General features: G+C 53.8%; 1 protein-coding gene across 8 annotated transcripts in view; it reads right to left on the bottom strand.

Moving 5' to 3' along the window:
• The window catches only part of NWD1 (NACHT and WD repeat domain containing 1), a 67,119-nt gene extending 45,368 nt beyond the window's left edge, over window positions 1–21,751 (bottom strand). The window contains exons 1-6 of one of the 8 annotated variants that reach the window (XM_079114748.1): window positions 18,891–18,930; window positions 18,515–18,739; window positions 15,323–15,408; window positions 13,372–13,488; window positions 9,327–9,624; window positions 3,189–4,461 (exon numbers count right to left, since the gene is read on the bottom strand). In XM_079114748.1, the coding sequence (XP_078970874.1) occupies window positions 3,189–4,461; window positions 9,327–9,624; window positions 13,372–13,488; window positions 15,323–15,406 (1,772 nt within the window). In that variant the 5' untranslated portion in view covers window positions 15,407–15,408; window positions 18,515–18,739; window positions 18,891–18,930. Of the gene's footprint in view, window positions 1–3,188; window positions 4,462–9,326; window positions 9,625–13,371; window positions 13,489–13,637; window positions 13,660–13,859; window positions 14,774–15,322; window positions 15,409–17,830; window positions 18,494–18,514; window positions 18,740–18,890; window positions 19,080–21,354 lie in introns of those variants that run through there. The other 7 variants (XM_079114746.1, XM_079114747.1, XM_079114745.1 and 4 more) reach the window with 7 other exon arrangements.
• Between the last annotated feature and the right edge of the window lie 2,142 nt (window positions 21,752–23,893).

The following is a 23,893-nucleotide window of genomic DNA, read 5'->3' as shown; positions in this document are numbered from 1 at the left end:
CTGGCCTGTCCTCTCCAAGCAAAGACAGGAGGAAGAATGTTCCAGAATAGAGAGGCCACGGACCGAACGTCCTGTCTCCTCTGAATCCACCCTGACCCTCAGTGTGACAGTCCGAGGATGTGGGGCTCCTGTGATAGGGAGCACCCCCAGTACGCCCCGCTGTGGTGCCACGTGGGGTGAACGAGGAGGACAGCCCTCACCAGAGCCCCACCATGCTGTGCCCGCTCACCACCTGCAGCCTCTTGAGCAGGGACCACAGTCGTCCCTTGGGAGCCACAGGTGATGGGGGCCAGGACCCCCACGACACCGAAACCCGCAGGTGCCCGGGTCCCTTCCAGAACAGGGCACAGAGTCTGCCGGACCCTCTGTGCTTCCTCCCGGGGACAGTAAGCCATCCTGCGTGACTCAGGGAACCCGAGGCGGTGCTCATGAGCCGCCCCCAGTAGTCACAGTGCCGGGCTGCCCAGGAGATGGCGGCACACGGCTGCACAGTCAGCTCGGACGCCGCCGGCTTTCGGAACCGGCCCTTGGTCGGATCTGCAGACACGGAGCCCGCGTACCCAGACAGCTGTGGCTCCCGGGTGGTCGGCAGGCCACGCGGTCTGTGACGCTCCAGTCGAGCAGCCTGGACACACCAAGGCAGAGAGCAACGAGTTCTGACAACCGAAGGCGACCCTGGAGCAGCACGGGAGGGAGACGGGGCGCTCTCGGCAGATTTCGATCACGAGCTGTGTGTCAATATCACCGATGACTGTCCCGTGGCAACGTGGGATTCTGACTGCTTTTGTTCTTGGGGATCGTGTGAAGTATTTAGGAGGAAAATGTTCAAGGGAAAATGACGTGTGAGTTCACGGGGGCGTGTGGGAGTGATGGACAGGCAGAGGGATGATAGGAAGATGCTAGAAAGATTAGCAGATGGATTCATGATGGAAAGATGGCAGATGACAGATGATTGATAGATAGATGAGAAACAAGCAGAGAGTGAGAGGGAAAGACAAAGGCCATGCAGGAAATCGAGCAAACTCGTGTCTGGGGGACTGTCCTCCACCAAGGCCTCCACTGCCTGTGGGGACACTTGCCAATGTACTGAGATGCTTTGGAGGTCGCTCAATAAATGCAAGGCACAGGGAAGCCCCCACTGCAGGGGACCATGGGCTCAGCCACCGTAGCCCCGAGATTCCCTGTGTGTAGAAATTCTCTGCACTCTCCTTGCAATCATCGATAAATTTAAAGTTATCTTAAAGTAAAAGTTTTACAAAATAAATACTAGAGGCAAATCCAGAGAGACAGAAAGATAAATGTCTGCCAGGGACTGGGGAAGGGAAATGGGGAGTGACTACTAACAGGGACAGGGTGTCCTTTTTGGGTGATGGAAAAGTTTTGGTGACATCTGCACAGCATTGTGAAGGCATTAAACGTCACCAAATTGTATTCAATTTCATGGGTCCGAAGGCACAGCCCAGCAGAAAGAATGAGTTCTGTAGTACTGTCACGTAGAAAGATAAGCGGAGTTAACAATATTGTATCGCGAAATCAAAATAGCCACAAGAGAGGATTTTAAATGTTCTCATGACAAAGAAATGATCAAAGTTTGAGCTGACGGATGGCCTAAGGATTCTGAGTAGATCATTACGCAATGTGTACAGGTAGCGAAATGTCACACTGTGCCCAAGAATGGGTGTGATGATTTTCCGTCAATTATAAAATTAATTAAATTTGGGGGGCACAGGGGATCTAACCCAGGCCCATTCTACCACTGAGCCACATCCCCAGCCCTGTTTTTTTTTTTTTTTTTTTTTTTTTTAATTTTGAGACAGGGTCTCACTCAGTTGCTGAGGCTGGCCTTGAACTTAGGATCATCTTACCTCAGCCTCCCAAGTTGCTGGGATTACAGGCCTGCCCACCACACCTGGCTAGAAATTAATCAAAATTTTAAAATGGTTTTTAAAAGAATGAATTTACATTATATGAATTGCGCTGAGCTTGTGATGGGCTGACAGATCTGGCTCCATGAGAATATTATAGGTCAGACTCTAAGGGAAATGACTAAACAGACTCCATTTTGCTCTGAGACTCCATGTTATATAGAAAATAAGCTTCTCCCATGGGAACACCCCACCTCTGTACCCATCATCAGTTACTTAGTGTGACATGTTTAACAAAACAAAATGAGGGCTAGGGAGATAGCTCAGTCGGCAGAGTGCTTGCCTTGTAAGCACAAGGCCCTGGGTTCGATCCCCAGCACACACACACACAAAAACAGAATGACAATTCCTATGTAAAGAAAAATTGTTCTCTTTTGATTCTTATTGCTCCTAAACAATGTACCATGTGAACAGTGATTGTATGGATGTTAGCAACCATTCTTTAGTTTGTACCTAGGTAAGGGTCATTTTAATCCACTTCCCCCTCTGTCAATGATCTCATGATGTTAATGTGTAATTTTGAATCATAGCAACAGACACTTATGATTGATGTGATTTTTGGTATAAGAACCCCTGCAACCCTGTGGTCAGGGCTGTTCTCCCAATAGCCATTTTTTGGGGGCATTGTGTGAGACAGTCAGCTGGCCAGCTTAATAAAGACTCTCAAATTTGGACTTCTCAGTAGTGATCCGTCTGTTCTTAAGTTGCACCCCATAACAGGTTGAGGAGTGTCCCCCCCAGAGTCCGCACCCCCTGAAAGCCGGTGACTGTGAGCTTACTTGCAAACCTGGCCTCCCTCTTTGGAGAAGTAACCAAGGTGAAATGACAGCGTGCTGAACCAGGGTGGGCCTAACGCAGTGAGTGGCATCCCCTCCGGAGGAGGGACTGTGTGCACAGAGGCAGAGACTGGAGGGTCCCACCCACAGTCAGGAAAGCCAAGCGAGGCTGGCAATAGCAGAATCTGTTGGGTGCAGGGCAGGTCTACCCCCAGTCACTGGAGGGGACACAGCCCTGTCCCCACCTTGATTCTGGACTCTCCAGAGCTGCGGGAGAATACCTTCCCACTGCGCTGAGCCGCCCAGCTGGCGATTTCTGCAGCAGCCTAGGAGACCAGAGGTGAATTGTATCTCGATTTCGAGAACAGCTAACAGCCGGGCGCTCAGCGGAAGAGGCCTGCTTAGCACGCTCGAGGCCCAGGCTCCATCCCAGGACCCCCCCCACCACCACTCATGATGTAATAAAGTCACAAAGTAGAAGCCTTACCTGGAGCACACGATGTAACCCAGCACGTGGGCCACCAGGAGCTGCCCGTGCGTCTGCTCCAGGCGGGCACAGAGCTGGTGTGTAGCCTCCTCCGCGGTGGAGGCCAAAGGGGCAGGCACGGTGAAGGAGGCCCATTTCCGGGCCTCCTCGAAAGCCAGCCTCAGCCGCCCCGGGTGGCCGCACTCCGGAAGGCTGGCCCAGAGCAGGTCCCTCTGCATGGGGCTCAGGGTCCTCCTGGCCGCCCCCAGCAGGAGTTGGATCATCTCTTGCCCTTGGTCCCCAGAGAGGGGCCTCACCTCCCAGTAGGACTCGGAGTCTGTGACTGTCCGCCGCACCGCGTCCAGAGCCCCCCGCTGCCCCGAGCAAGCAGAGAGGATGAGGTGCACCTTCGGGGGACACCTGCGAGGCAGCCAGGGGACCCTCCGAGAGCCTCGAACAGAGTCCAGGTCATCCACAGAGTCCAGCAGCAGCACCAGGGACTCAAAGTTCCTGCAGGAGACGGTGTGGAGCAGGCCGTGGAGAAACTGGCCCAGCCTGGCCTGCGCCTCCAGGACCTGGGCCGGGGGCGGCGGCAGCCCGTAGGCCAGGCACACTTGGAAGCAGAGGCTCCGGAGGAGGCCGCGGGTGTCTGAGCTCATCTGCGAGGTCCCCAGCAGCCGCAGCACAGTCACCGTCTTGTGGCCGAGCAGCCCTGGCATCTGCTCAGCCAGCTTGCACATCAGGGCAGACTTCCCGACACCCGGGGGGCCGAAGAGCACCACGGGGGCGTGGGGATGGCCGTCGTCGCGCCTGAGCCGCTGCCCGAGCTGAGCCAGGAGCTCCCGGCGTCCACAGAAGGACCCGGCGGCCTCTGCACTCTGCCCCAGGTGGTGGCGGATCTCCTGGTAGAGCCATGCTAGGTCCTGCCTGGCCAGTTCCAGCTCCCGGAGATGCTCGAGGACCTGGTGGTTGGCCCTGGCCGCAAACTGCTCCCCCAGTTCCCTCAGGTAGCGGGCGTGAGCCTTGTTCTTGGGGTTCACCAGGTCCCGGCTCCACGGCAGGCAGTGGGTCTTGAGGGCCCTGGGGTGCGCGTCGGCGATGCGTCCCTTGAGCTCCCTCAGAAGGTTCTGGGCATCGGTGTCCAGGCAGCCGTCGGCGAGCCGGTCCACCATCCTGAGGGCACAGTCGTCCAGGATGTGTTTGTGGAGGTCGCGGATCTCGCGGAGGAAGACCGTGGCGCCCCGCTGCCCGTCCGCTGAGCTGAGCAGGCCCTGCTCTATCTCCCACTCCATGACTGCAAAAGCAGAGGACGGGGAGAAAGGCCGGTCACCATGGCCGTCCACCGGCCTGCAGGGGCGCAAGTCTGCCTGTGGCAGAGCTACCTGGACCCACCTCCAGAAGTTTTGATTCGGAACTCAGGGGGCCAGAGAGTCTGCACCCCGCCGAGCTGCAGGGGCTGCTGGTGCAGGGACCACAGGAGGGCAGCACTGACTTAGCCACGATTGGTAATCAAATAACCTCTGCAGCAGGCAGACGGCGGGAAGCTGCCCATCATAAACTAACACTGCTGTCTTCAAAGAGCGAGCCCTGTGGCTCAGTGGCAGAGCGCTTGCCTTGCATGTGTGAGGCACTGGGTTTGATCCTCAGCACCACATAAAAATAAATAAGTAAAATAAAGGTCTATCAACCTCAAAAAAACTACTAAAAAAAAAAAAGTTTGCCCTGAGTTCCCACTGGGCCTGGCAATTCACTTCTAGGAATCTGCCTGGAAGAACTGAAAACAGATATTCAGCAGATACTTGTGTACCCTTATTCACAACAGTCAAAAAATGAAGACAATTTAAATGCACAGCAACAGATAAAGGGAGGAACAAAATGTGGTCCAGCCCTGTGGTGGAATATTATACAGCCATGAAAAGGAGCGAAGCACTGACACCTGCTGCAGTGTGGACAAACCTCAGAAACAGGAGGCAGAAGGAAGGAAGCCAGGTGCGCAAGGCCACTGGGCATGTGATCCACTGAAATCAAGTGTCCACACCTGGCAAAGCCATAGAGCCAGAAAGTGAATCAGTGGCTGCCAAGTGTGTGGGGAGAGGAGTGGGGCACAACTGCTAGATGGGAGGGGGTCTCCTTTCAGGGGGATGAAAATGTTCTGGCTGCACAACATTGTGAATGTACCTAAAGCTACCAAACTGTTCACTTTCCAAAGGTGAATTCCATGCTGGTGAATTTCACCTCAATCTTTAAAAAGGGGGGGCTGCAGTTGTGGCTCAGTGGCAGAGGGCTTGCCTTGCACACGTGAGGCACTTGGTTCACTCCTCAGCACCACATAAAAATGAATAAAATAGAATAAAGATCCATCAACAACTAAAAATATATATATTTAGAAAAAAAGAATCCAGGTGTCTTGTTTCCAGATGCCCCCTCACACATTCACTCAACAAACATTTGTTGCACTTCTACTTGGGCTGGCCGCTGCTCTCCACGCTGGGGACACAGAAGGTCCCTGCCCTGGCGGAGGGAACATTCCTGTCTAAGTGAAAGAAAGGCAGTGTAAAGGACAGACAGCTGGCGAAGAACCAGTTGGTCTTTCCTAACCGAAAAGGGCAAGCGGGTATTTGAAGCTGAAGGGGAAGAAAATAAATAAATTGTATATATAAAAAATTATTTAGATAATATATTATTTAAATATACTATATATCTGCAAAAGCAGGGAAGCTGGAAAAGAGTTTTTAATGAGTTTAGAGTCTGGCTTCCCGGGCAGGGGCGGTGGGGGAAGAAAGCCATCCACTCTGCTGTGAGAGCAGGGTCGGTGCATTTAACCCTAAAGGGCCAGAGAGTAGGCACCTGAGGCCTCCGCTGGCCACCCCGCGGGCCAGGTGACTCGCTGCTCATCAGCGCTGCTGTCAAAGGGAGCCAACCCCGGCACTTGGGTGTGTGCCAGCAGAACTTTATTTGCAAAACAAGAGGGAGGCCAGAGTTGGCCAGGAGGCCACAGCTTGTTGACCCAGCCCCCAGCATGCCGCTGCCACATTTCCCAGAGCCCACACTGACTCCTCCGTGGAGGCCGTTGTTTTGAAAGAGTCCCACAGGAGGAGTTATTTTTGAAGCTGCTCTGGGCGCGGTGGCGGCTCCCAGCTCTCTGCGGCTGAAGGAACCAGGCCCCTGGAGATAGGACTAACTCACAGTCAAGTTAAGAGCCGCCCAAAAGGCCTCCTTAGCCAGATGTGGTGCACACCTGTCATCCCAGCTACTCGGGAGGCTGAGGCAGGAGGATGGCAGGTTCAAGGTCAGCCTCAGCGGCTTACAAAACCTCATCTCAAAAGAGAACTTTCTGAAAAGGGAGAGGCTGGGGCCAGGTGCAGTGGCGCACGCCTGTCATTCCAGCGGCTCGGGGGCTGAGGCAGGAGGATCGCGAGTTCAAAGCCAGCCTCAGCAATTTATTGAGGCCCTAAGCAACTTGGTGAGACCCTGTCTCTAAATAAAATCTTTTTTTAAAAGGGGCTGGGATGTGGTTCAGTGGTTAAGCACCCCTGGGTTTGATTGTCAGAAAGGAAGGAAGGGAGCGGGGAGAGAGAGAGAAAAAGAAAGAGAAAAGGGAGAGGCTGGGCGTATAGCTGAAGGCCCCTGGGTTCAGTCCCAACACAACACAGTCACACACAGTCCTCCACTGAGAGACCGCAGAGCCCTTGGCCTCCAGGGAGGAAGGTGGGATGGAGGCGACTGCACTCCTAAATGGAGCCTTCGCACACATCTTGCTATGAACCCATCTAATACGACCCTCTCTGACACCCACAGGCTGTGTGGCCTTGGCACATCTGTACCTCTCTGAGCCTATTTCCTTCCCAGGTGCACCAGTCCACCCTGATGGGGGCGCTGCTGTGAGACTTTTCTATGGAACAATGCTTGTGAAAATCTGAGCATTCTGCGTGGGAGGGAAAGAAACCGGTCTCCAAAGGCTAAGATCTTGTGACTCCATTGTGTATTGTTCAAGTAACACATTAGAGAGAGGGTGATGCCTGAGTGACGGCCAAGGGCTGGGGTTCGGGGGACACAGTGAGTGTGGTTACAAAGGGGAAGCAGGGGGAAAAGGAAAAGGAGAAAAGGTGGTGCAGCAGGAGAGAGAGAGAAAACGCAGACCTGAACCCCAGTCCAACCACAGGAAAACATCAGACAAGCCCAGACCTAGGGACACCCTACAGCAGACCTGACCACGTTTCCTCAGAAGCATCAAGGTTGCCAAGCACGGTGCAGGCCTGCCATCCAGCTACTCAGGAGGCTGAGGCAGGAGGACCACAAGCTCGAGGCCAGCCTCGGCAATTTAGTGAGGCCCTGTCTCAAAATAAAACAAAAAGGTCTGGGGGTGAGGCTCAGTGGTACAGGACTTGCCTAGCAGCATGTGTGAGGCCCTGGTTCAGAAAAAGGAAGGAAAGAAGAAAGGAAAGAGGAACGAAAGGGAAGCCAAGGTCACCCAGAACAAGGAAAGGCTGTGAAACTGTCACAGACCAGAGGAGCCCAAGGAGACTCCTTAATGCATCATGGGATCTGGAGAACATTCATGGGAAACTGCTGAAATCCCAATACATTCTCAAGTCTGGTCCACAGTAATGTCCCAAGATGAATTTCTTAGTTTTGGCAAATGTACAGTAAAACCCTATATAAATTCCTTCTTTCAATATCTTTATATAAATCCATATATTTAATGTCGAGGATATAAATTCATGTATTGAACACATTGATGATAGAAATGCATATATTCAATATTTTGGTTTTGTAGTCTCCCCTTATCTGTGTTTCTGCTAACCTGGGGTCAATGGTGGCCTGAGACAACCTGTTTTAAATTGGACGTTCCAGGTGGTGTGACGAACCTTGCGTGCCCCTGCTGCACCCTCCCCGCCCCCCAGCACATGAACCATCCCTGGCCAGCGTATCCCCGCTGTGTGCGCTACCCACCCGTCACCACTGGGCTAGCACAGGGCTGTGTTCAAGTCTCTTCCATCTTCCTTGGTAACGGCCGAAGCGCACACTTACAGTCTATTGCTGCAAATGCTCTGTTTTCATCAGGTAGCGTGAAGCTACTGCTGTGCCTGACTTTCGACTGAACTCTCTCAGAGCTCTGCGCGGGGAAAATCACAGCCGACGCAGGGTGTGGCGCCACCCGCAGTTGGGGGCATCCCCTGGGGGGTCTTGGGAGGTACCCCCTGGGGTAAAGGAGGGCTACTGTGATATGTCAACCTCCTCAAAATCCATATGCTAGCATCCTGCTGACTCGTCACTAAGAAGGACCCGTCTCTGTTAGACAGCAGGAGTGTCACGGCGCATCTGCGCAGCAGCGGGAGGGAGGCCTGGGTGGGGCCCTGTTGCCAGGAGGGCGGGAGGGGCCAGAATCCTTTGCAGCGGAGGGTTTCACAGGGACGGGAGCCCTCTCTGGGGAGGCGGAGCCACCCCAGGCTGGAGCCGCCAGGGGACAAACTCCTGCGTTCCCAAGGGTGAACCCTGACTGGCCCCTATGGGCGTGAGCCTCGGAGGCAGGTGGGAGAAGCCCACGCTCAGGGCCAGCTCAGGGCCTCTCGGCAGGGGCCGCTCTTGGGCCGCCACAGGGGGTCAACTCTTCTAATCTGAGACTGACTAGGTTGTAGCACCACAAATCTTTTTTTTTTTTTTTTTTTTTTTTTTTTTTTTTTGGTACCAGGGGTTGAACCCAGTGCTTAACCACTGAGCCACACCCCAGCCCTGTTTTGTATTTTGTTTAGAGTCAGGGTCTCGCTGAGTTACTCAGGGCCTCACCAAATTGCCGAGGCTGGCTTTGAACTCGAGGTCCTCCTGCCTCAGCCTCCCGAGCTGCTGAGATGACAGGCGGGCAGCACTACAGGTCTTGAAGGTGGTTGACCCAGAATTCTTCCCCCACCCTTTCTGGGACACTTACTGGGAGAAAGGCTGAAGGATCCAGGGGAAGTGAGGCAGGTCCCAGAGATGAGGATCACCCAAACTGGCCTGCACTGTCTTGCACCAGCAAACAACCTAGTCCAGCAGCAAGTGTCCGGAGCTGGGGTGCACTGGCACCAACAGCAAGCTTGCATTTGGGGCATCGGGAGATGCACACTCTGGATTCGCCATGCACTTCACCTGCGCCACGCGGGGGGCTCCCTGCAGCCTCACCTGACCAGTGGTGGCGCTGACACTGCTCCTGGCTGATGAGGCCCAGCCTCCAGGCCTCCTGGGCTCCAGAGCGAAGGACAGAGGTCAGGGTGGCCTCCTCAGGCCCAGGGGCCTCCACATCCCCTGCTGCCTGCAGGACGTAGGTGGGAGGAACCGCATTCTCATCCCTCCGGAAGCGACGGGCCACCAGCTCCAGGTCACGTGGCCTGGCCGTCAGCGGGACCCTCAGTGCCTCCCATTCCTTCTCCTCGATCACTGAGGGGACTGGACAGGGGCCATACTGGTCACCTACAAGGGCCTGGCAGAGAGACGGGCAGAGAGGGGAGTAGAGCTTCCAATCTCCACGTGGCGCTCAGCTCTGTGCCCAGAGAGGAGCGAGCAGATCGCCTCGTCGTGGGCCTGGCGGTAGAACCAAGGCGATAAGTACTAAGAAGGGCATGCCAGGCGCGGCGGGGCACCTTGGAATCCCAGCGGCTCCGGAAGCCGAGGCAGGAGGATCGCGAGTTCAGAACCAGCCTCAGGAACTTAGCGAGGCCCTAAGCAACTCAGCAAGACCCTGTCTCAATAAAATATAAAAAAGGGCTGGGGGTGCGACTCAGTGGTTAAGCACCCCGGGTTCCATCCACAGGAGGTGACCGCGACCTGCACCCAAGTGCAGAGGCGGCCCAGGACATGGGACGGTTAGGCTGTGGTGCATTATTACTTTTTAGACTGCTCTTGCTGTTTTCCAGGATGGCCCCAAGCTCCTGAGTTCAAGCGATTCTCCTGACTCGGCCTCCGAGGTAGCTGGGCTGTGGGCCGGACCGCTCCAGGCGGGTGGGGTCATTCCAACGAGGCCCCAAGCATCACCGCCTCCTCCTGGAAGCACCCGGGGTGGCTGAGCAACAGCCCCTGACAACATCGTGAAAGCCGTCAGAATCGAATCGATCCCGTGTCAGAGGTGGGCGAAGCGAGAGGGCGTGAAGGAAGAGCCCTCCTGCAGCACTGCCTGGTCGCAGCTCCCAGAGCCGCCACAGACCCGGTTCAAAGCCAGCGTCCACACGGACGGCTGCTGGCAACTGTCTGCACCACCTTGGACCGCAGCCACTCGGGTTGAGCCATTGTGGCTGGGGACGGTTCAGCCCAGCTGATAGATCACTCCTCACTTCTGTCTTTTGAGTTTTTGCCGGGGCTCCGTGGTAGAGCGCTTGCCCAGCATGTGGAAGGCTCTGGGTTCCAGCCCCAGTACGGCTGGGGTGGTGGGGGACTATTGGTGCTAAGGCTTGATGATGGTTTGTCCCCCAAAATTCATATAGGGGCCAGTCTCAGTCTCAGCCTTCTTGGACATTTGAGTCTTAATGAGAGAGGCTGATAGGCATCAGTCCAAGAGTTGGGCCAATGTCAAATTGCAGCTAACAAATTTCTAGGAGGAGAGTGTATACGTGGGTTCCATGTGGACTGTGAAGTCAAGGAAACTCTCCCAGGAAAGTGAGGATCTGGTTCAGAATAGAACAGTATAAGGAGTTTAGCAAAGGTCATGGTATGTGCAAAGGCCCTGTGGCAGGAAGAGGCATGGTCAGTGCAGGGAAGCCAGGAGGCTAAGGCACCAACAGAAGTGGACAGTAGAGAGAGATAAGGCTGTCCCCTTGTGCTAGATGTTATAGGGTATGTCGAGGCCAAGATTTGGGTCTTAATGCCAAGAGCAAAGGAGGCTCCTTTCTGCCCAGCACACTTGGAATGCAACACACTGGAGCAGGCTTAGGACTTCAGGCTAGTGCCAAAGTCTTGAATTTCCTCATGGCAAGATGGAAGCAGTCACCCACTCCACTGGGTTGTTGTGCCAGAATATTCCAGGGGTGTGTACCTGGGAAAGCTGGGTGAACAGAATCTGATGATGGAGTGTTGAAAGGCCTCCCAGGGTCCCTTCAACAGTAATGGCCTTGGAGGAGCAAGAAAGGCTGGAAAAGTCATGGCCGGTCACCACAGAGACCAGGGTAAGGAGAGGCTGGCTAGTGGGATGGAAGCAGGGAAAGAGGAAGAGTTCCCAGCAGGAGTGACTTGGGGCTCTGGAGACCCGGGAGCTACAGGTGGCCCAAGAGACCAGGCCTGGAAAAGGGAGCCCGTGGGGAGCCGTGCCTGCCGACGCTGCCGAGTGGCTTGTTTACCAGAGACGCCTCTCCACGGGCTCCCAGCTCAGCTCTGGGTTTCGTGGAAAGTTCTCCAAATCAGAGCCGGGGAGGAGGACAATGATGTGCGTCTCGGACAGTGGAAGGGCAGGGCCCAGTTCAAGAGAGAAGCAAGAAGTGAGCAGAGGCCCTTCTGGAAGTTTCCCAGGGCGGGTTGGTTAGAGCTGGGAAGCTGGAGATCACCCTCCCATCCCCCAGGCCAGCTGGACGCCTCGATGCTCTTTTTGCTGCCTGTGATTTCCCGGGGTCTCCCCCCGCTCACCCTGCTTTCCCTCACTTTCTGTTTTCTTTTTTTCAAACAATTTTTCCCCTTGGAAACTCAACAGCATGATCCTAGAGTTCTTTCTGAAAATTGATTTTAAAACACCAGAGGGCTGGGCTGGGGCTCCGTGGGAGGGCGCTTGCCTAGCGCGTGTGAGGCCCTGGGTTCCATCCTCGGCCCCGCATATAAATACATGACATAAAGGTCCATCAACACTTAAAAAAAATTTTATTTAAAAACTAGAGAAATAGTTGTGAAGGGAATTTATAAGCGGGGCTGTGGAGCCTTCCAAATGTGACAACACATTTTAAAGCAATAGTAATTCAAATAAATCAGTGCTAATCTGCAAAGAGAAGTACCCAGCAAAAATATGCTCAGGACCAACCCTGAAGTAATATATAATCAAGAAAGCTTCTCTCATCACCTGTCTGGGTCTTAGTTTTGTTTGTTGGTTGGCCTTGCTCTTGAGGGAGGTCAAATCCATAAGGCGGCACTATCCAACCGAACTTTCTGCAAAGCTGGGAGAATATTAATCCGCAGTGACCAACAGGACAGCCTCTTGTTGGAAATTGGTCAGTGCAAAGGAGGAGCTGAAATCTTAATTCTATTTGATTTAGTTCACCTAAGCTTGCATGGCTGCCTGTGATTCCCGGCCCCTGCCTTGGACAGTGCGATTCTGCAGCCAAAGAGCCTGTGTTCGTTTCTTTTTATTTCCCCAGCAAACAGCCCTCTCCTCCGTTCTACCTCATCTCCGGGAGACCTTCTTCCCTCTTATTTGGAGCTGCTAAGAGCCTCTTCGTGATTTGACTAAGGCCTGTTGGGCAAAGATACTTTCCTTTCTCCTTCTTTGCTAACTAGAGTAAGGGTTGTCAAACTCTTTCTGGAAGGTGCCTGAAGGTCTAGGGGGTCTCTGTAGTTAGAGTGTCCAGGTCAAGGAGACTCCGCTCTGCTACTGTTTAGTCCCAGACTACAGGTAAATCGAGAGGGCGGGGAGCACCTGAGTGACAATAAAATGTCTTTACAAATACAAGCCGTGGCCAGATTCGTCTCAGAGACAGTAGTCGGTAGCCTCACTGGTGGCTGCTGCTCTAGGGTCTGTGAAGGTAACGCCAGCCTTCCCTGTATGTGGGACTCATGGGGCATGAAGTCTGGGTGCTGACATATAGTTCAGTGATAAAGGTTTGAACAGTTCCCTGTGGGCAGATTGTTTTGATGGAAAGCAGGTACGTCAGGGAGCACCAGGAGAGAAGGCCAGCCACCTGCCATCTGCAGCTACATGGAGAAAAAAGTTCCCGACCCCTGTGGGTTTCTACCTTCCTGCGGTTTCCCACCATCCCAAAGTCACACGCCATCAAGGGGAGGGGTGGGGAAGGAGGAGGAAGCTTCCATCAAATTCTAAGATTCTTTCCAGCTTTGACCTTCTAGTCTCCAGCTCCTCTGCTGCTTCATTTGACTGGTCATGCCTGGATCCCAGCTAGGGCTGCAGGGGCGTGATCCATTAGCAATGTCTGCCGTGGGCAGGCTGCGGGAACCAGGTATGGAAATGCCACACACTCCCCTCCTCTGTCTGCTCTGGCTGGGGATCAGGCCCACGTCCTGCCCTCGCCCCACGACTCACAACGAAAGCTGGCCCGATGGACGACTTCCGACACCGCTCCAGCTCCTCTAAGCAGAGTTCGGTGGTCATGTGGTCAGTGGCCTCCGTGTTCTGAACACCCCACCTCAGATCCACCACCTGGGGATTAAAGGGTGGGGTTTGTCAGGGAGGTGACATGCTGGGTGATTTTTTTCAACTCCCTTTGACAAAAGCACTAAGTTCCTTCCAATCATTTTTGACACGAGGGGAATTTCTGGATTAAAAGAATTTAGACGAAAATCCATAACCTCAGTGAACTCATGAGAAAAACATCAGATAGACCCCGAATAGGGAGAAGGGAGTTCTCCATCCTCCTTAAGACTGTCACAGGCCACGAGCAACAAGGACGGACTGAGGACTGTCTGTCACAGACCGGGGCAGCCTGAGGGTCGGGACCCTGGATGGGATCCTCCACCAGAAAGAACTGGCAGCATGGAATAAAATCTGGAGGTTGCTTAATAGCAACGTACCCACATGGCTTTCGTGGTTGTAAAGAATGTCACAATTATGGTAATGGAGTTGTCTGAGGTTGGAAAGATCTTAACAATGCGAGAGAGGCAGGCTTGGGAACTCTCTGTACCGTCTAGGCAAACTTCCCGCCAACCTAAATTCCAAAGCCAAAAATCTACTTGAAAACAACATTAGAAAAACTTTTTGAAAAAGGAGTCTGGGTGTTGTCAAACTGCTCCTTTTTAAGCGAGGACATGTCCATGCTTGCTTCCAGATCCTTCTTTCTAAAGGAGGGTATTTAGCTGGACCGAAATTGGGTGCAGTCAGGTCTCCTTGGCGACTGCACGCTCACGTTCCATTTTTGCCTGATCTCCAGAGGGAGGCCGAGCAGGACGGTTTGACTCAAGAGGCCAAGCTGACCCTGTGGAAGACTGGAATGAGGGGGAGAAGAGGGGACCCGGAACGGTCCCTTGCTCCCTAAAATCTTTAGCTCAGAGAGAGAAATGCAGACTCGTAACCAACTGCAGCAAGGGATGACGAGCATCGGGCTGAAGGGGTTGGAGCACCGGACGGGATCCCGCGTCCTGGGTGCAGAGAAGCGAGATGTCGAGCAGCCCTAGGCAAGGACTTTGCCTTGGACCACTGTCGCCCGACCCCCGGGGGAGGATGCTCACGAGGACCAGCACGCAGCACCGCTTGGGCCTCAAAGAGCCGCACGCGTCTCATCGGTTCAGGGCCAGAATGTTTTCCCGCTCGCTCCTCTGACACTGAACTCTCACGACCAACGACGGAGTGGAAGTCCCAGCCTCACTTTTTCTTCATACTATGTAAAGGGTGGTTCATCTCTTAATCCAGGGGACTCTGATGCCATGAGTCACTGTCATGAATCCAAGGAGGTGGCCTCAGTGTCGGCCAAAACTCCAAAGACGGTTCATCGGATTCTGCATTGAAAAGTTCAAGAAACCGCATCCCAGCCAGGCTGGGATTGGCTCAAGAGTCACAGAAGACCCCGTGTGCGGACATGGCGACTGTGCCAGTGAGCACAGCATCAGGCTCCGGAAAGAAAGAACAGCCCACCGCCATCCCACCCCCAAAACCCCACGACACTCTCCGCCTCCTCCCAAAGCTGCCCCAGGGCATCGGGCCCCCACAGTGGGGTAAACGCAATAGCACAAGGCAGTTCAATGACATGCCCAAGGTCACAGCTCCCGGAGAGCAGTGGTGAATCTGGGCTCCAAAGCGATTTCCTCGCCACTGTGCGGTGCCACCTGCACGGCCAACCCCAGACGCGTGGCCTAGCCCTCCCCAAGGACCTTCATCTCCACAGCCACCTTGCAGGAGGGGTTGCAGGGCCCCGTGCAAAACAGATGCAGGTCTCTTGTCTTAGAATCATGGTGAAGTTCAAGACCCAACAAGTCATTAGATCTAGCCGGGGCCCGTGTGGCTCCGGGTGACTTCCCGAGCCACTCAAGGAGACCATTACCTCGAACATCAGGCCGAGCTGCTGGCAGAAGGCTCGCACTTCCGGGTAGGCGGTGCCCTGCAGGGCCTCTCTCTCCGCATCCATGTCTGCAAAGAACGCCCGAGGGGGTCAGCGGGAGACCCCAGGGCCTCGCAGCCCGCAGCTCTGCTCACAGCCTCGTTTGTCCCCAGCAAGGCCAGAGCCGATCGGAGCAAATCAAAGATACAAACATCATCAAGCAAACCCAAGGAAGCGGCTGGGGCTGGGGCTCAGGGGTAGAGCACTTGCCTGGCACGGGTGAGGCACTGGGTTCCATCCTCAGCACCACATAAAAATAAATAAAGTAAAGGTGTCCATCTACGACTACAAACCAACCAGCCAGCCAGCCGGCCCAGGGGGCCAACCATTCTGGTTGCCTGGGACTTTCCCAGCACGGACTATTCAAATCCCATAAATTCTCTGTCCTGGGCCGGCCAGGATGATTGCTGGCCCACCCTAGATAAGGGTTGCCAGATAAAACCCAGGATGCCTGGGTGAACTGGCATTCTACATAAGCCATGAAATACCTTGTTGGCATAAGTATGTCCCAAGGCATGCAGTATTTGGGATAGACTTATGCTAAAGGATGGATGGTAATTTATCTGACATGCAAATTGAGCTGGACGTCCAGGGGATGGAGTTGTGTGGTTTCCTTTTTGCTATATCTGGCAGCTGTGCCCAGTGTAAACTTGGACTCTAAGACTGTCCCCACCAGTGACTACACTGCGTAGCTTTGTGCCAAGTGTCAGGCTATCCTCAGTTTCCCTTTCCATAAAATGGGGGTGATGCCTCTCTTTGCAGGGCTGCAATCTCTCCAAAGTCAAGGACCATGGATTGCCTTGGCCATTGCTGACACGTCTCAGCACTCAACACAGGAAGCATAGCTGGGTCACCGACTCTCCCGGGTAGCTCTGAGTGAAGAAATTTTTGTTTTCTGTGTGGTCAGGGGGATGTCTCTCTAGCACCCACGAAAGGAGTTTCTCAAGACTACTGATACAAAAAGTCTGTCCGGGGCCTTAGCCTGGTAGCTGACCCAGGCGTCCAGTCTTGGAAATGCTCCTACCCACTTCTGTCATGGTCCCTATCTGCAACGTAGTAAGGTCATACCTGCCTGCCAATGCCACAGGCTACTTAGATGTGTCCATAGAATATTTATCAGGCAGTCACGTTAGGCCCAGACCCTTGGTAAGCATCAGTGGCACAATAGCCAGGGAGGCAGATACACGATTAACCTGTGTGGGGTCGCAGGCCCGGAATCGCAGACTCAGAGGCCCAGTCAGGAGGATCTCAAATTAGAGGCCAGCCTGGGCAACTGTCTGAAAATAAAATTATTAAAAGAGCTGGGGATGTAGTTCCGGGGTAGAGTGTTTGCCTAGCATGTGAGAAAACCTGGGTTCAACCCCCAGCACTGGGAGAGGAGAGAGAGAGAGAGAATCAACATGGGATGCTTTGGCCAGCCCCTACTGGCTAGAAAAAGCTGCTAAATCAAAAAAGTCAGCTGATTGTTAACACAGTCATTATTAAACATTAAATTAAATTGTTTAAAAAATTTAAAAACCTGAACTTACAGTGCAATACAGTACACTAAAAGCAGAGACTCTAAAATACACAAACCTCCAAATTATTTGACTCCGTTTGCCATGCGCTTTGCCCTTGAGGTGGCTTATGAATGTGAACTTGGGATGACAGAAACAGGAGCTCATGGTGTGCTACTGCACTGTTGGTAAATCCACCTGGCAGCTTGAAATTGTGGGGGGAGTATTTACAGCCCGGAAATTGGCAGCTAATCTGGACCGGGTGTTTTGCGGACTGGGTCTGCTGGTGTGTCTTCTCTTTTGGAGAACAGACCACTAACCGTTTGCCAGGACATGACTCTAAGGAGCAGTAGCTCTTGTGAAGGTCACAGCCTGGTGGCAGGGGACTCAAATTCAATAATTGCAGCTTATGAAAGTGATGTTTGAAAAGCCGCGGTGTGCTGGGCTGGAGAATACGGGACAAACCCACTCCACCAGGGACTCTCAGGAGCAGGGTTTACACTGAAACCCAAGGATGAGAAGACCAAGGAAAGAGGGAACTCGGGACGAGGGTCTCGACGTGAGACTCAGGGCTTCGTGGGTCCCAGGACGCCTCAGACACCAGTGTGGCTACAACGTGGGGACAAGCTGAGGATGATATGGGATACAGCTAGGGAGGTGGACAGGGTCCTGCCACAGGATCACGTAGCTGTGGCAAAACCGTGGCACTTTTTAAGCCTGGTATACAGCACATTTGTCACAAATGTTCTTTGCAATATCATATGCCACTCCGAGCAACGCTTCAGTCCAGCTCACAGAGGAGGAAACAGAGGGTCCGGGAGGCTCCCCCTCCCTGGCTCCCATGTGGGTCACTAGCTGAGCTGCATTCACAGGGACCCTGTGAGCCATGTCCATGCCCTGGCACCCCCAAGGCTGCGCACATGCCTGGGGCCCTCAGTCCTGCCCTGCACCTTACCTGAGACCGTGGAGCTGACGAAGATGGCCACACTGCTGGGCGGAGGCTCTGGGAGGGGACCTGCCTGACCGTGGAGGAGCCTCCGGCGAGTGCCCTGGCTGAGGGGCTCCACGTTCATGCTGCCCACCCACCTAGCTGGTCCTTCCCTGGGAAGGGGTCTAAGGCCCAGGAACCTCACACCAGGGGTGGGGTGGCCAGCCAGGCAAAGCCATCGGGAGGGGGCCGCCTGTCTCACCCTCCATGGAAACCTGGGCCGTTGGCAGCCCTGGTCACCTCAGCCTCATGGACACTGGGCTGCTGCTCCCTCTGCTCTTCGGGTCTGTCCGGAGGTGTTGCCCGTGGCCTCCCAACCAAGGTCCCTGGGTGCGGCGCCTCCAAGCACCACAGCCTTCTTCTGCCCCGCCCCGAGAGCGCAGTGGTCGCCACAGCAACTGCGGTTTCCTGGTGCTGGGTGTTGGGACCCAGGGACCAGCCAGTCTTTCCAACACCTGGGTCCCCGGGGGCCTCCGTGTAAGTTGAGCCTGGACCCAGGTGTGCAGAGGGAGGCGTCCCAGCCCTGGCTCGGGCTCGGCGGCCGGCGGGACAAGCCTGGGTTGAGCTCACCCCACCCCTCACTCGCCACCAGCTCCAGTGAGACGCGCCCCAGGTCCGGGCACCTGGGCATGGTGAAGCCAGCAGTCTCACCCGGGGACACCTGCCATGTCCGTGGACACTTCTGGTTGTCATGAATGGGGTGCTCCTGACATTGAGGCAGTGGAGGCCAGAGATGCAAAACAAACCACAGTGCACAGGACGGCTTCCCCTTGAAGGTTAAATGGTCTGTCCCCAAATGTCACAGTGCCAAGAAACTGAGGAACCAGCTTTAAACCAACTCTAGCCAGGTGTCCTGGCCTGCGGCGGACTTGGAACCTGAGACCAAGGCTCTAGAGAAGATCAGCAGGGCTGTGGGGAGGGGAAGCACAGCTCGGTGAGCAGAGAGACTCTCCCATGAGGTGACGGTGACATTACTGAGGCCACCCTGACCATTAACCCTGTCCGCCCACCTCCTGAACAAACATACCTTGGCACCCGCGGGCCTGGCTGTATCTTGCTGGCCCGCCCGGGAGCTTCATGGGAGCAGATCAAAGTGAGGGCCAAGCTCTCCGTGACGTATAAACGTGGACAGGGCCGTGGGCAGCTGGGTCTTCGAGCGCCCAGGCAGAGAGTGCAGGGTGCACAGGACACGGCTCCACGGCCCCAGGCGGCCTTTTCCTGCCTCCAGGTCTGCTCCTGCTGTCCTCTCTGCCTCAGCCTCCCCAGTCCACCTGGTTCACCCAGGAACGCCTGTCACTCAGGAGCCCCCAAGACCTCGCTCAGTTTCGATGATTTGATAGAAGAACTTATGATTTCAGAAAAGCTCTTATAGGTATGGTTAGGGTTTATTATAGTGGACGGATTAGAACCAGCTGCAGGGGAAGGTGGAGGGAGGAGGAGGTGGAGGGAGAAGGGATGGAAGGAGGAGGCTAGCAGGTCCAGGGATGCCGCTGGAGAGGGGAGGTCATTTCTTCTCTTCCTTTTTTTTTTTTTTTTTTTTTCTGGGTGGGATTGAACTCAGGGGCCCTTAGCCACTGAGCCACCTCCCCAGCCCTTTTTGTATTTTATTTAGAGACAGGGTCTCACTGAGTTGCTTAGGGTCTCACTAAGTTGCTGAGGCTGGCTTTGAACTCGTGATCCTCCTGCCTCAGCCTCCCGAGCCACTGGGATGACAGGCGTGCACCATTGCGCCCGGCTGATGGCTAACAACTACTACTTGTGTCTTTCAGAGCAGCTGGTAGAGAGGATGTTGAGTGTGCCCGACACAGATGAGTGATGGCATTGCAGTGGTGGATATGCGATCCCTCTGGTCTGCTCGCGGGCGTGGCCCACGTGCATTGGAATGCGCTGCACCTCACAAATACCTATGACTATCAGGTGTCCGCTGGGACTTTATAGATGATGGATGTGGCTGGGTGGTGGCTGGGTGGCAGGGCACTCGCCTAACAGGCTGAAGGCTCTGGGTTCCAATCCCAGCACCCCGGGGGGCACATCTATATACCATCAGCAAGGTGGAGTGGGGGGGGGGGGGGGGGCAGGGTCCAGGAGACCAGGTGCTGGCTCCCCTCCCAGTGAAGATGACGGCCATCATCTAATTCTTCCAGGAGTAATATGTGACAAGAAACATGACGTCCCGCCAAGCAGGGCACCTCCCCCAAGCCTTGGTGCCCAGGGTTTACTGGAGGTCGGTCACGGGGACCGGCTTTTATCACCCGCACGGCCCACTGCAGTCTCTGGCCGCTCCTGAGGCCACTGACTCCGAGTGATGCAAAGTTCCCACCGTCGGTCACCTGGTTACAGTCTGGTGTGACCCTGAAAGTGCTCTTATCAGCCAGGACATTCCCAGGGCTCCGCGGTCACCTCTCAGAAGCAGGTTGGGGGCTATACTTTGACCTGTTAAGTCCCGAGTTTCGCAATCTGCCCAGAAGGGTGGCCCGCTGGTCAATGTGCAGCTGCGGACAGGTGGGCCTGTGGATTTCATCTTAACTCTGAAGTCCAGTAAGGAGAGCTGACTGTCACCATTTTACAGATGAGAAAACCAAGGCTTGGAGCGGGAATTTCTCACTAGCCCTAAAGGGAGCATCAGGGATAGAGCTCCTCTGGTCCCTTCTACAGAGACCCCAAATTCAGCCTGGCCCTCCAGCCACCCTCCTGCCATCCACCCAGACCCTCTGGACCCTCCTAGGCCCCTGCTTCAGACGCCAGCGTCCATCCCCAACTTCCTTCCACCACCTTGCCAGCCTCCTGACCTTGAAATGACCTCTTCTGCAATTCTGTCCCTTTCTCCATTGCCTTGGGTCCCAACAGGTCCCTTGGACCCCCTCACACTCCATCAGGTGGCCACACTCTTGGATTACTGCTTCCCAACCAGCCTAGGAGGACCCGTGACCTTTGACCTTGACATCCACCCCCACATTTCGGCAAGTTCTCCGACCCAGGTTTTTCAATCCCTGTGTAAGGGACATTTACAACCTGGCCATTCTCTGCATGAGGGCTGTCTTCTGCATCCTAGATGTCAACAGCAATCCCTGCTACACCAAAGTCATGGTGATTTAAAGTTCCTCCAGAGCTGGGCACAGTAGCGTACACCCGGAATCCAGCTACCTGGGAGACTGAAGCAGGAGATCACAAGTTCTAGGCCAGTCTGAGCAAGACTCTGTCTCAAAATAAAACAATACACCATCTCCAGACATTGCCAATGCCTTGCAAGGGGCAGAACCACTCCTGGTTAAGAACCCCTGGTCTAACACATCCAGCTTGTTTCAGCTTCAGGCCCTTTGCACATGCTATACCAAAACTCTCCAGCCTGCATTCTTTCATATCAGTCACAATTCAGCTCAAATGCTACCTCCCGAGAGGTTCTCCCTGACTGTCCCATCACTCAGTGACCCTTTTTGTCACTTCAGTCCCAATACTGTCACCCTCTTTTGATTTTTCTGCATGGTACTCACCACCAGTTGATATGATTCTACTCGTACACTGTCTGTCCTGCAAGAATGTGAGTTGCATGGTGTGAGGATCTTGTCTGGCACATAGTAGGTGCTCAGGAAATGACCGTCACCTCAGTGGGTTCATCCACAGTTGTCCATCTTTCTTGACTCCTATTTGTGGTGGCAGACAACTGAGCAAGCCCGGGCTTCCCCGGGAAAGGCAGAAACCCTTTGCAATGTCCGTCCTTGGTTTCCCTGGGGCCTTCAGCCTCCCTCCTGTCCTTGCTGGTGAGATAAAGACCAATTTAGAGCCCTCTGGAGAAGCAGGTCGGAGAAGAAAGTTTTCTGGGCCCAGAGCCACCGGAAGACAAGACTCCTGCAATCCTAGTAACTTTTGTCTTAGGTGCTTTCTGGGTCTTTCCCCGCCCATTTCTCCCAGCAACTGGGATAATGAAAAGACTCGTCTGGCAATCGGGCACCAGCTTAGCCGGGCGCTCAGCCAGGCATGGTGGTTAACTGTTGTGTGCCAGGCTGTTACCACTCACCATACCAGGTGCCATCTGCTGAGGGTCTGGGAGGTGCCAGCCAGTTGGCCTTTGGCATCAGCAGTCCGAAGAACAAGCCCAAGCGGCAGACATTAGGTTCCCATCCCACAGGTGCAGAAAACAAGGTCCAGAGAAATGAAGTCACATGTGTTTTCTCACCCTCCCGGGCTAGTAAGAATGAAATGCTTTTGTAGAGAGAGTGGGCCTGGGTCCCACACCACGCCTGCGTCATAGGAGGGTCCGCCAGATGTTGGCCATGATTATTCACCATCATTACCACCGCCAGCTTCACTCACCAAGTGGCAGTTAGGAATCAAATCCAGCTCTGCCACCAATGTCAAAAACATTCCAGCAGCCGGGCATGGTAGCACACCCCTGTAGTCCCAGCAACTCAGGAGGCTGAGGCAGGAGGATCACAAGTTGGAGGCCAGGCTCAATAACTTGGCGAGGCCCTAAGCAACTTGGTGAGGCCCTGTCTTAAAATTAAATAATTAACAATAATAATAATAATAATAATAATAATAATAATAAAGGACTGAGGATGTGGCTCAGTGGTTAAGCAGCCCTGGGTTCAATTCCTGGTACAAAAAAAAAAAAAAAAAATGGAATCTAAGTTGCTCGACCAGGGTTTCCTGACCTTGGCACGGATGACATTTGGGCTAGAACATTCTTCATCGTGGGCAGCTGTCCTGTGCTTTGTGGACTGTTGGGCAGCATCCCTGGCCTCCCCCTATGGTGATAACCAAAAATGTATCCTGACCTTGCTAAGGGAGCAAAATCCCCCCACCCCCCAGCTGAGAACCACTGATCACTACCAATATTACTATCTTTTTTTCCTTGTTTTTGCAGTGCTGGGGACAAAACCCCTGGCCTCAGGCGTTTTAGGCGCTACCACCGAGCCCTCCTCCAGCCCACTATTACTATGCTTTGAATGGACTCAAGTTTTAGGTACAAATACATATACTGTCTCCAGTTCTCCCAGCAAACTTGGGGACTTCAATTTCCTCCTCTGATTGATCAATGATGAAAATAAGCTTCAGAGAAGTTATATAACGTGCTCAAGTTCCCATGGCAAAGGCGGTAAGCTGAGAGTCAAACGGAAGCATAATTCTAAAACCTGACTTGTTAACCAAACAGGAATCCGCGGACGTTGAAGAATTCTTGGCAGAGGTTTTGAAATGTGATAGTGGGATTGTGGTTAGTTTTCTAAAGAGTCTCTATCTTTTAGAGACACATAATAAAACACAGTTTTCCATATCTGTGGGTTTGGCATCTGCAGATTGAACCAATCACAAATCAAAAACATTTGGAAAATGTGCATCTGGGTTAAACATATATAGACCTTTCTTTTTCCTGGCATTATTCCCTAAACAACAGTGTCACAACTACATACAGAGCATTTGCATGGTGTTAGGTATTTCAAGACCACAGGGGATGTGTGCAGGCTGTATGCAAATAGCTGCCCTTTTATAGCAGGGACTCCAACATCCCAGGAGTTTGGTATCCTTGGGGTCCAAGAGCCAACCCCCCTTGGATATCCAAAGAAACTGCATTTATGGAATGATGAGATGACCTAGGTTTGCCTCAAAATAATTGATAGAATGTATATGGAGTGGGCTGGCCGGGGGATAATGGTGGTCCTGGCTGGGGCAGGGGGCTACGTCCGTATGTTGTTCTGTCTACTTTTGTGAGCGTTTGAGTTTCTCCATAAGCCAAGAATAGAATAATTGTCAATTAGTACTCTTAAGGAATAGCCGGTGACAATCCTTATGCGTTGAGTAGACACTGAGCCCTCAGGCCTTTCGATAGCTCTTGGCCACCTCTGCAAAGTTGACGTCATCATTCCCACCTTACAGAAAAGAAATCCAGGCTGAGATATGTTAATAAGCCCACCTCACCTCCCAGCGGGCAAGAGCCGGCGGGGCGTGAGCGGGGCAGCAGCGCCCTCCCGAGGCCAGCACAGGAACTGCTGCACGAATGGGCGGAGCCTTGGGAACTCAGGGCGGGGTGGAAGG

Source organism: Sciurus vulgaris, assembly GCF_902686455.1.
Source record: "Sciurus vulgaris genome assembly, chromosome: 16".
Classification (NCBI taxonomy): Eukaryota; Metazoa; Chordata; class Mammalia; order Rodentia; family Sciuridae; genus Sciurus; species Sciurus vulgaris.
This window is presented reverse-complemented; position numbering and strand designations above follow the sequence as displayed.